At 36.0% G+C, this 11,872-nt stretch overlaps 2 protein-coding genes across 2 annotated transcripts; one reads left to right on the top strand and one right to left on the bottom strand.

Moving 5' to 3' along the window:
• The first annotated feature begins 788 nt into the window (after positions 1-788).
• Positions 789-1,719, top strand: LOC136817002 (sperm acrosomal protein FSA-ACR.1-like). The gene is made up of 3 exons (XM_067073346.1): positions 789-819; positions 1,067-1,345; positions 1,427-1,719. Exons 1-3 carry the CDS (start codon positions 789-791, stop codon positions 1,717-1,719), a joined length of 603 nt encoding a protein of 200 aa, XP_066929447.1.
• A 482-nt stretch (positions 1,720-2,201) lies between these two features.
• Positions 2,202-11,185, bottom strand: LOC136816998 (uncharacterized). Its single transcript, XM_067073341.1, has 9 exons — positions 10,646-11,185; positions 8,810-8,844; positions 8,551-8,600; positions 8,145-8,213; positions 7,794-7,874; positions 7,555-7,617; positions 6,903-6,995; positions 4,224-6,367; positions 2,202-3,539 (listed from the first exon to the last, which is right to left on the bottom strand). The coding sequence occupies exons 1-9, from the start codon at positions 10,713-10,715 to the stop codon at positions 3,031-3,033; spliced, it is 3,114 nt and encodes a 1,037-aa protein (XP_066929442.1). The 5' UTR covers positions 10,716-11,185; the 3' UTR covers positions 2,202-3,030.
• Between the last annotated feature and the right edge of the window lie 687 nt (positions 11,186-11,872).

Raw genomic sequence — 11,872 nt, 5'->3', positions numbered from 1 at the left:
TAACTTCATCGTTCTCAAAAACTTCATTCAAAAGTTTACCTGTTTTTGATTGAGGAGACTTTTGAACAATTTCAACTGCACCTAAAATGTAATAGGAAATTACCTGGTATGGTGAACAGACATCATTAAGAGCGCTATTCTTAAACTGATCTGTGTTGCTGAGATTGTTGTACCAAACTTCTTTAAGAGATTAGGACTGATAAAAAACCTACATTCAACAGTGTTTTTTGATTTTCTTTGGGTAGAGCAGTTTGTTCTTCCATTCAAGGATGTTGCTATGAAAAAATGAATTTATTTAATTTAACTCTTAAGTTGAAATATCTCAGAACATAATTGGCCATTTTAGGGTATCCAATATTGACAAAATATACATACTGCTGAAGTCTGATACTGATAGGAAGATATGTGACAGATTATTTGCATATGTCAAATTATCCTAGAGAATTCTTCATGCATGAATATAATGCCTACCTTTTCTCTTTCCATATTTAGGTAGAAGACTCATGCGGGCCAATGGCGTGTCAGAGGTTTTTGTTGAAGCTGTTTAGAAAGTGATTTTAATTTTGGTAAGTACATGTTTTATAATAATAAATAAATTTGTTGGGGTTGGTCTAAAAAGCAGGGTAGCCAATTGGGGTAGCCAATTGGGCTAGGTTGTGGGGTACCCATATAAATCACAGACCAGAATTGATGTAACCGATTCTGTATACGTATTTTACAGACCTCTCACTGAAAACAGGTTTTTGCTTAGAAAACCGTTGTTAATTTAAGGTAGAACGATAGTGACGATGGTCGTTGTTCCTATCTGGTCAATGCATTGCTGGTGATGGTTCTGGTCAATGCATTGCTGGTGAAGATGGTTCTGGTCAATGCATTGCTGGTGATGATGGTTCTGGTCAATGCATTGCTGGTGAAGATGGTTCTGGTCAATGCATTGCTGGTGATGATGGTTCTGGTCAATACAATGCTGGTGATGATGGTTCTGGTCAATGCATTGCTGGTGAAGATGGTTCTGGTCAATGCATTGCTGGTGATGATGGTTCTGGTCAATGCATTGCTGGTGAAGATGGTTCTGGTCAATGCATTGCTGGTGATGATGGTTCTGGTCAATACAATGCTGGTGATGATGGTTCTGGTCAATACATTGCTGGTGAAGATGGTTCTGGTCAATGCATTGCTGGTGATGATGGTTCTGGTCAATGCATTGCTGGCGAAGATGGTTCTGGTCAAAGCATTGCTGGTGATGATGGTTCTGGTCAATGCATTGCTGGTGAAGATGGTTCTGGTCAATGCATTGCTGGTGATGATGGTTCTGGTCAATACAATGCTGGTGATGATGGTTCTGGTCAATGCATTGCTGGTGAAGATGGTTCTGGTCAATGCATTGCTGGTGATGATGGTTCTGGTCAATGCATTGCTGGTGAAGATGGTTCTGGTCAATGCATTGCTGGTGATGATGGTTCTGGTCAATACAATGCTGGTGATGATGGTTCTGGTCAATGCATTGCTGGTGAAGATGGTTCTGGTCAATGCATTGCTGGTGATGATGGTTCTGGTCAATGCATTGCTGGCGAAGATGGTTCTGGTCAAAGCATTGCTGGTGATGATGGTTCTGGTCAATGCATTGCTGGTGAAGATGGTTCTGGTCAACGCATTGCTGGTGATGATAGTTCTGGTCAATGCATTGCTGGTGAAGATCATAAAATACGTATATTTTGAATGGCCTTTTTGAATATTTCTAAACTTGTATTTGAAAAAGATTTTTTGAATTATTCTTCAAATGCAACTCAAATTCAGCAAATTCTGATTGAAAAGATTTTTTGAATTATTCTTCAAATGCAACTCAAATTCAACAAATTGTGATTGAAAGTTCTTCTATATTAGAAGAATACAGTTTGGAAAAAGAAATCAACAGTTTAACTTAAATTGTTCTTTATAAAATATTTTTTGAAAACGTATGACAAAAGTTGATACATTGCCAAAATATCTACTATGAATACTATGAATGAATAAAAAATAATAAACGTAGCATATTTTGACACTGGTTGTTTGTACTAGTATCTACAATCATCGAAAAACTCGTTGAGGTGGTTCACATATGCCAAACTAAAGTAAATTTGATGTACAGTAAAAGGAAAAACTAAACACATTGAGTGCTTAGGTCTTATTCCATGGCTATGCGTTTTAATGTACGACGCTGCAGTATGACATAAAAAAACAAAATGCCTTGGATCCAAGCAAACAAAAGAAAAAAAGAGGACCTAAATTTTTCAGAAATATAACGCTAACGCTTTTCAACAAAGTAAACTAAAAGCAAATAACAAATAAAATATCAAAAGTCGTTGACTATCTAAAAACGTTTCAACCAAGTAAACTAATAAAGTTAATAAAACAATGGTAAAAGTACTCTCAAGAAACGCATCATAAATGAGGAAACAAAAGAGACGGTCAAACTTGAAACTGTACCCAAGGGGATAGGGGGTTAAATAATGGCTAGGCAAGGGAGGGGAAACGGAGAACTTTTCAAGTGAGGAGCATTTATTAGGCGCCCATGAGTACTGGTAAATAAATATAAAATATAAATAGTTTTTCTTTTTTATGTTAAAATATATTAAAATATGTATATAAGGCCTTTGAAAATAAATAAAAATATAATCTTCAAAATAAAAATAAAAAGTCAAAAACAAGTAGCAAATGAATTCAGTTTAGACTAGGCTACAATTCATACATTAAAAGATCCCATTTCAAAGAATTAGCACTGTCTTAACTCAATTCGACCATAAGTGGACTTGGAACACTCTCATTCTAATGCGAGGACATGTTGAAAATGTTAATATAAAAATCAAAAAATGTGTCTATACAGGTTCGCACCTATTCCAAAACAGAAAGTTGAAAAAGTTAACAAGAAAAAGAAATCAAAAAAAAGTGTCTACTTTCCTTGTTCCAAAAAAAACTAATATACAAACAAAATAGAAGAAAGCAATACAACTCTAAAGATAAAAAAATAGTTTATAAATATAGCTAAAAGTTTTATTGGAACCTTTGTTTTAAAAATTCCTTTAATTGAGGATCAACTTCGTCAATGTTGATGATTATTTCCGTCTTTTGGAAGGAAGGATTCCTAGGAAGAATACAATCCAATTTACAATGATAATGCACGTTACTGAACGTTTTTTTCCATGTGTTCATTTTCTTGTCAAGGTAGTACTCATTTTCTTTGTGTCTCACACAAATTTGTGTATCATAACTGGTGCCGTCTTTAAGCTTGCCCCCACAGCCAACACATTTTCGAATATTTCCCGTAATTCGGATGAGATGGAATGGAGTAGAGCTGGTTTCTGTCAACTTCGGTTTTTTCGGTGGCTTTGTCTTTAGCGTCATTTTCATTCCTGATGATGAGCGCTCGACAACGGCAGCATGTTTTGGAGGCGTTACATCTGGACCGTTTTGATCTTCGGCAAATATGTCGTTGAGAGTAACGTTGGTGCAGACACTTTCCGGTTGCTTTCGCTTAGCAGGAGCTTTTTTCTTCCCAGCTCCTAAGAAACGAACAAACAAAACTGTTTGGAATTAACCCTGGAATTTTTTTTCGAAACATTGAAGAGGAGGAAAAATGTAACCGAACAAAAAAAGAACCACTTCAAAACTTCTTTTATTCATTGTGTTAATATTTAGTTTCTCACAAATTTGACTCTAGAATGGAGAAAAACACCAAAAAAACTCCCCCTTTGTTGATTTTGGGACGTAACGTGCGCACAAACTATTCTTACTGCTAGACTCTATTTGGTTGCAAAAGAGATATAAAACATTAGAAATTAATCTTTTTTAGAGTAATTATAGCAAAATGTTAAAGAAATACAACTACGATACAACTAGGATAATCTACAAAGGTGCAGAGAATTCTCTAACTTTAAAAAGAAACTCAAAAACTGCATTTTAAACCACCAATCACCAAATTTCCCTGCCCTTCTCTTACGAAAAAGAGAAACACAGTGCGAACGCTACGTCATATTTTTCGTATCCATAGCAACGGGAGGGAATTTTTAAACAACTCTTATTGTGGATGTATAGAAAAGTAAAGCCTTATAAACCATATATATTTGAATTTGTCATGTGTTTTTTGACAAATTTGAAACGTTAATCTCCCTTTAAGAGGAAATACTTTGAAGCATCAGGACAAAATTTGAGTAAAACAGTTCGAATCAATTAGATTGGAAACTTACCTCTCTGGAGGCATGATGGAAGCGTCAGCTTTGTCAAATTGATACTTTCGTTTTTGAAGGTTGCAAGGAATTGATTTACTTTATCTGTGTACATGGCAGCAGCAAGTGAATGGGCACATATTCTCCTTCGCTCGAAACCAAGACAGTCATGGTCACATGCAAATCTTCCATCTGCAAGAAGTCGAACGGTTCGATATTTGAAGCTCTCGCTTTGAATGATGAAGTGATTTTCTGAAAAGCCAGAACGAACCTTATTATTCGAAACTATGAAGTTTGCTTTTCTCCTAAGTTGGTCTACATCTGGTCGTGTGAATGTGGTTAACAATACAACGTAAGGGTCGTTAGATACTTCTTCGATCGGTATTACTCCTAGTTCTTCTTTATCTGTTTCTGGTAGGTCAGAGAAAGGAACTTTGCTGGCGGGTCGGTATGCTTTCACCTCATTAAATCTTTTAGGGTCGATACGGTACTTCGCAATAGTTTGGAGGGCTTTGGTTTTCCCCATTTGATCAACTTGACTCTGCGATATGATTTTATTCTGGAATTTTGGGCGAACGACATATTTGCTTTTTAGACCAAGGAAGGCTCTTTGAACATTGCTGGTTTGCTCATCTACAAGCGACTGTGCATCTTGAAGAAAAGTTGCAGGGTCCTTCGATTGGAATGCATTCCACCGTTTCAAAATGGCATTGCCCGACTCGATTGGATTGGTTGTAACAACTTGATCACCGAAGCCTGCATCTCTGGACAGTTGCACCCGCATGTGTTCCTTGATATCGTCTTGTTTGTATCGTTCGAAGTAAGAGACAAATGATGATTTGGTCTTCTCAGCTAGTTCAAGTTGCTCCCATTTCTCCTTGAGTGTTTGGCATAGACTTTCGTAGCTAGACCAGCTTGAAGCATAAATCAAACCCCCATCGCCAAAAATGTCTTCTTTGATTATGCGCTGCAATCTCATTGACAATCCGAGCTCTGTCATTTTTTCTGAAATGTTCTTTTTACCATGAATGGCACAGTTGAACAATAGGCTGTGTGGAAAAGCTTTAGATAAGGCATTTCGCAATGCCTGCTCACAGTCACTCGCAGTTCCTTGCATGTAAATAGGAATGCCAGGGGCCTTTGAGGTGATCTTATCATATAAAGTATCATAGGTTGATTGGTCTTTAAGTAGACATAACATCATAGGTCCTATCATGACTGGACAGGTTGTAGTGTTTGCAGTGTACAAGAATGTGTTGGTGTATACGGTTAGGAGGAGAAAAAAAGGACCAAGTTCGAAGGTAATGTCATTAAACAAAAGTGATCTGTATCCTTCTGTATCGTTACAACAGAAATTAATAATGTCGTCAATTTGTTGATCCAAAAAGGCAATAAATTTGGGCATGCCATCATCATTGGTGTAAGAGCGAACAAATTTAGTGGTTCCATTCTCATTGTAATTGTTCATTAATTGAGTTATTGAATAGATTGGATCATTATTATACAGCTTTTGTTTATTCTTCAAATAAGATGTCTGTTTTCTATCCCGAGGTAAAGCACCATTAGACTGAGCATTTTCAATCCCACCAACAGCTTGCTCAACATTGAAAGTTGCTCTATTGACACATTTGACGGACTCTGCTTCCTCGGACAAAAGAAGTTTGGTACTTTTGAATGTTCTGGAATAACTAGCAGACGACGTTTTAGTGTTTCCATGGGCTTTCACAGTCACATCATGGGGATCACCCTTGAAGGAATACTTGATAAATAATATTGGGTGCTGTCCTTCTTTAGTGGATACTGAAACGATAAGTTTTCTGAGTGTTTCATCAGAAAGACATTTGTAATTTCTTCTTATGACTTTTAGACTATCTTCTGTTTTATCAGTTTTAATCAATTGATGACTTGAACTAAGGTAGTACTTTGTTGATGTATCTGTTTGCTTCCATGCACCAAAGTCATCACACAGTACGTCTTCTGGGTGGGACAACTTGGACATGTCTATTAGAAATGAAACGTTTGAGGAGATTCTTGTTGGTACTACTGACGATATTTGCTCCGGGTGGTCCTTTTGTGCTGATAACAATACTGGAACAAGTGAGTGATTGTCAGAACTTAGTTCCATCGATATTGGCTTGAGTCCAACAATACCCTTGTAGCAGGACCTTTAATAAATAAAAGAAATGAAGAGTTACTGGTACTGTTCCCTATCAACATCTTCTATTAATTTGGACTGCATTGGAAACATGTTAGCCTGGCGAAAATCTATCTGGTCGATACCGAGTGTCCCGCAAAGAAGTATTCATAAAAGAATACAATTGAATACAATGAGATAAATAATTAATAAATATATAATAAATAATAAATAATTCATTGTGGGACACTCTGTATCAATCAGATCTTTAGAATTTTAGTGTTGAGCCTTGCCAATAAAAAATTTGCAGAAAAACTAGTAAAATTGTTGAAACAGGCGCAGTTGCTAAATTCTAAATATCAGCCTCACTCAGTAGTTTGCCTAGTCACAAAAAGGTTGGGCACTACCAAACAGAACATCCTCACTGGGTGTCAGGCCTAACCTGCTGTTAAAGGCAGGCCAAACCTAAAATACTTGGACCAATAGGGTCAAATTTAACATCTTTGGATGTTTGCAAGTTCAGTGTTAATATGTTTGACATTTTTGGTAAAAACACTATCACTTACTTTGGCGGTGGCAACGTATGCACAGTTTTGGGGTTTAAATTAGATTCTGTTTCCACCTCAGATTCTGCATCAGCTTCTTGATCTTGTTCAGTTCTAGATTTATATAGAAAAAAGACAAGTGAATTCCACGATTGCCAGGTTGATGGATGACGGGTATGTGTGGGACAGACCCGTCAAACCAGACCCTTCCACAGAGTATATTCTTTCAATTCCAAAATCTCTCCCTAACAGAGAAACCCTTCTGATTTTTACTTTATTTACAACCCTTAGAGAGACTTGGGAAGGTTGAAAACTTGACCCTTAAGTCCAACACAATATACCAGCACCTATTTTTACCCAAGTACCCTTTTTCTTGATACCAAAGAACAGTGGTATAGCCAGGGGTGTCTCAAAATTTGTACAGGAGAGCAGATTTTTGTAAGTCTAAAAACTGCTAAAAATTATCTATTCATAATGTAAAAAGATAATTATTGTGTCATTAAAATCAGCTCTCCTACACAAATTTTGCAGAACCCCTTGGCTAAACTAACTACTGAAAGAAGGAAAATGGTATAATATCAAAAGATATATAAAAGATTTTTAATGGTTAACCATTATTGGTCAATTCACTTTAAAGGTTTTCCAAGTCTCTTAGACTAAATTGAGAAATTACCCAGATTGAGATAAATGCATTGGTGCTCTCAGTTTTGCGAGTAATTCTGCACCTTCAGGTGATCTGAAAAGGAAAAAAAAATTGACTGGAATAATAAAGATAAGGCAAAGCAACACACTGTAAGATAATCAGCATAATCTTTCACAATTTACATTCAAATAAAAGTTAACATGTCTATAAACAATGCAATCATCATTTGGATATTTCTTACTGTATAAGAAATAAAAACTTGATCTTACATGGTGTATTGGCTTTTCCCAGATTGAGATTGAGTGTTATTGTTATTGCCATCTTCAGAATTGTCGTCAAGGACAATAATACTACAATATAAGATAATGTAAGAAATTACTAAATAAACTTGGAGCTTTTGACAGAGTTATATTAAAAATGTTCTTCAAATTTTTACAGGTTTAAAGGATTTGATTTCAAAAAAAAAAATCAAACCTAAAAAGAATGTTGACATCAGCAACAATGATACTTATCAGAAGATAAAAAAACGGCCTCTAATTCAATTCTAATCGTGAAAAAATTTTCTTTGAAAATAAATTCAAAACATGAATACCCACACTATTATAAACTTAAAAACAAACCTATCATCTTTCTCCTCAACCTCCATATCAATATCATAACTTTCAGCTGGTGGACTTCCTGTGCTTTGCCTGGAGAGAAATCAAAATTTAATAGATTTATATCAAATGAATTTGACATCATTGGATTGGTTTTCAAGGTTTTGGCCATCTTTGCAAAATCAAGCACATATTCTTTGAGAACTTAGTTTTGCTGAGAGCTGTCCAATAAATCTAATCTGCACAAAATTTTTTGAAAATATCAACTGAGAATATAATTAAGTAAGTTAAGTTAAATTTTAGTTATGACAAAACAATCAGATTCGACTTTTTATCAAATCTACATGATATTGAATGAAAGTTTTCTTAGGTTTAAGATTAACAGGAACACGAGCATTTAAAAAAACCATGAACATGATAAACTACTTACTGTGTAGATGTGAAGCACGGTGAGAAGAGTGACGGAGAGCTTGGATAGTCCTGAAAACAAGATATTTTTACTTAATAAAACCTCATCTAAAGGGGGGGGTTATAATCAAATTCTCTTGCATATTATTAGTATATTTAAAAAAGAAACTATCAATCAAAGCAGGGTGCCTTAAACAAGGTTTTAAAGTAATCTATTATTGACTATTAATAAAGGATTGTTAACAACATAACATTAAATAAGGGAAATCAAAATTACTTACACTGTCCGTTTCTGCTTCATCATTTACAAAATCCTCTAAAACAGAAAATAAGAGAAATTTCAAGCTTTTAAAAATTTGTTGAGCATGCTAATTGCTTTGGCTCCATTTCAGTATTATTTGAATTAAACAATAATCTAAATTGAACTTTATAATATTGAATAATGTAAGCCAAGTGTAACCAAAACATAATTTTAGAAGTTTTAAAAGTCTAAACAGCTATTAACATTTTATTACCCTACTTTGAGCACAAGAAAGGACCCTCAAGTACCCAAAAATCAAGATCTTGAAAAAACAAAAACAAAAAAAACAACACCCAAATGCAAAGTTTCAGTTAAATCAGACCATTTTTGAAGTCTCTAGCCTGCCCCAAAACTCGTTACCACACCCTTAATGCAAATTTTGAAAAAGTGAAAAAAAACCCAAGGATTCACCCAAGGATCAAGTGAGCCTGCCAAAGTTTTAGCCTTGTTTTGGGGCTAAAACTCGTGACCACGCTCTTAAGAATTAAAAGTCCAGTCTGCCCCAAAGTTTTGAAGTGACAGAGCGACAGACAAAGACATTCTCAGATTCTAGCTCAACAATAGTGGAACGTGCGCAACACACTGGGCTCAACTTCAGTGGCTCCAAATTATTCATAGGCCAATAAACAAGGGTGCCAAATTTCAGCCAAATCTGACCGTTTTGGGCCTGTAGGCTGCTCCTAAGTCCTCATAGTTTCTAAGAAGGGTCAAGACCCCCCTTACGTAAGAAGACCCCCTTAGGTAAGAGGACCCCCCCCCCCTTAAATGCTACCCCCTGGAGAAATTCATAGGAATAATTCAAGGAAGATCACCCTTATCTAAGAAGACCCCCCTTACTCTTAGGTGCCAAATAAACAGCCCCCCCCCCGCTTGTTAATTTTCCAACCCCCCGGACCTTATTAGGACCCACCCCCCCCGTCTATTAATTTTTGAAAAGATTCCCAGCTACAAAAAGGAAAATTCCTTGTTTTACTTTTTAAAGGTCCATTTTCCAACCCCCACCCCATGGTAATTAGGTCCCCCCGTTTATTTAATTTGAAAATTTTTTCCAAGCCCCCCCCCCGTTTATTTGGCACCTAAGAGTAACTGGCAACCCCCTTAGAAAAGTCATACTTTTAAGACCCCCTTGCTTTTGGTTCATCAAAACCCAAGACCTCCCTAAAGAAACTATGGTCCTAGCCTTATTTTGGGGAAAAACTCACCGCAGGCCCCAAAAATTAAAAACAAAAAGACCCCCAGATATTCACTCAAAGAACAAGTCTCTAAAGGCTGCTTCAAAGTTTTGGGACAAACATACACACAGACAGACAGACAGACAGACATTCTCAGAAGTTGAGAACAGTTAAATCCAGGCAGGGATATCCCTCAATTTCGGTATACTGCAATTGGTATAAACGTCACTTTTACCCCCCACAGTAGCCCAAGTTGTCATGTTCGCATAATTAACATTCTGCGGTTTAGCAATTTTAGAGGGAGCACACTGGGACGGACGGAGAGCGGTCATATTTGGCACAATTACTCTTGGCAATATACTCTATTGGCTTCCAATAGTTTCCAATTCCAAAAGTAGTCACAAAAACTTCAAAACACAAATTTGAGAATATCAAACGAATATCAAACAAATATCGAACATAGAATATCAAACCAACTTCAACTTAATCATGGTATCTTTAGAATGCAAATCAGGGCAAGTTTTTTTTAGATTTACAGTAAGACAGGTTAGAAATTCAAGTTCATGTGAAACTGAAGCATAAAAATAATAATCTATTACTTATGTTCAAGCTTCTTGAATCAAAACTTATTGAGAAGTACTGACCTTGACAATATATCTGTCTGAATGCCTTCCCTTTCTCCTTCCCTCTGCTGCCAGCCATCTTCTTCGACATTTTGTTTGGATTGAAAAGATATTCTTCCGAGAGCAAGCATGGGCTTCATAACAATATAAAGTGAAGCTGTCGATGTTTTGATTGGCTAACTGTTACGTCATCTCAATGTTTCAGCCAATGAGCTGGGATTTTGCGCGCGCGTAAATTTACAAATCTGACGCAAGTTCTAGATCGGGAAATCGGATTACATCTTGGTCAACATTTCTGAAAATCGGATTCATTTTGGTCTGCAATTTTCATGAATCAGCTCGGAAATAAAAACAAAATGGCGGCAAGTCGACGAACAGCTTTCGCTTTCGATATTCAAAGAAAAATCGTTATTTACGAAACCATATCATCCAAAATACCAATGAATTTAATATGAGATTATCGGTAAGGGATTATTTAATTATTTCTACGCAACAGAATTTAGATAGGCAGCAGCAAAATGGCCTAAAAAGGGGTACCCCACAACCTAGCCCAATTGGCTACCCCATTGGCTACCCTGCTTTTTAGACCAACCCAATTTGTTGTGGGTAAAGCTTTCTTCTACTTTATTAAAAGATTGACTTCAAAAATAAATCTATCAAGTACCTTTAGTTTCTTTTATTGAGGTGGAGCACATCATTGGTGTAAGGGAAGTTGTTGCCACCACTCCTAAGGAGAATATCATATATAGAATCTTTATAGATTTTTGCCAAAACTACTTAAGATTTTTTAAATCCTTTTTATAGTTAGAAATTGACCATAGAGCTTGTTACTATGTTAGACTTGTATCTCTTACCATTATTATCAATGCAAAATGAATTGTCGATTTCCATAGATGTTTCAGGATCTTTGGAACCTAAAATTAGAAATAAGAAAGTCATTTTTCTTAAATTACCGACATTGTGGAAGATGATTTGAAAAACATTAGTCAGGGGTTTATTAAGCGACCAACCACCACTCCCCATAAGGTGATACTGTGCCATTTTAATCATTGAATTTCTCTGATCAAAGTTTTCAAAATTCTTACCAGGTTTTGGTGTATCTTGAAGATTTGTGTCAGCTATTATTGCATCTTCAACTCTGTTCAACGATTCATTGTCAGATTCTTCAAGGTAAGATTCTTCAGATTTGTTTCCTGGTTCAATAGAAAAGCATCGTTAAAAGGATGATTTTTGGCAGGATTAAACTTA

Source organism: Clytia hemisphaerica, unplaced genomic scaffold (assembly GCF_902728285.1).
Source record: "Clytia hemisphaerica strain Z4C2 unplaced genomic scaffold, Clytia hemisphaerica genome assembly, whole genome shotgun sequence".
Lineage (NCBI taxonomy): Eukaryota > Metazoa > Cnidaria > Hydrozoa > Leptothecata > Clytiidae > Clytia > Clytia hemisphaerica.
This window is presented reverse-complemented; position numbering and strand designations above follow the sequence as displayed.

What these genes read in the sequence shown, in the direction of transcription:
- LOC136817002 (XM_067073346.1), top strand. Translation starts at nt 789, where the DNA reads ATGGTCGTTGTTCCTATCTGGTCAATGCATT. An exon ending in TCCTATCTGGTCAATGCATT is followed by an intron (nt 820 to 1,066) that starts GCTGGTGATGGT and finishes TTGCTGGTGAAG; the next exon opens with ATGGTTCTGGTCAATGCATT. An exon ending in TGCTGGTGATGATGGTTCTG is followed by an intron (nt 1,346 to 1,426) that starts GTCAATGCATTG and finishes TTGCTGGTGAAG; the next exon opens with ATGGTTCTGGTCAATGCATT.
- LOC136816998 (XM_067073341.1), bottom strand. Translation starts at nt 10,715, where the DNA reads ATGTCGAAGAAGATGGCTGGCAGCAGAGGGAAGGAGAAAGGGAAGGCA. An exon ending in CAGACAGATATATTGTCAAG is followed by an intron (nt 8,845 to 10,645) that starts GTCAGTACTTCT and finishes TTTCTGTTTTAG; the next exon opens with AGGATTTTGTAAATGATGAA. An exon ending in ATGAAGCAGAAACGGACAGT is followed by an intron (nt 8,601 to 8,809) that starts GTAAGTAATTTT and finishes TCTTGTTTTCAG; the next exon opens with GACTATCCAAGCTCTCCGTC.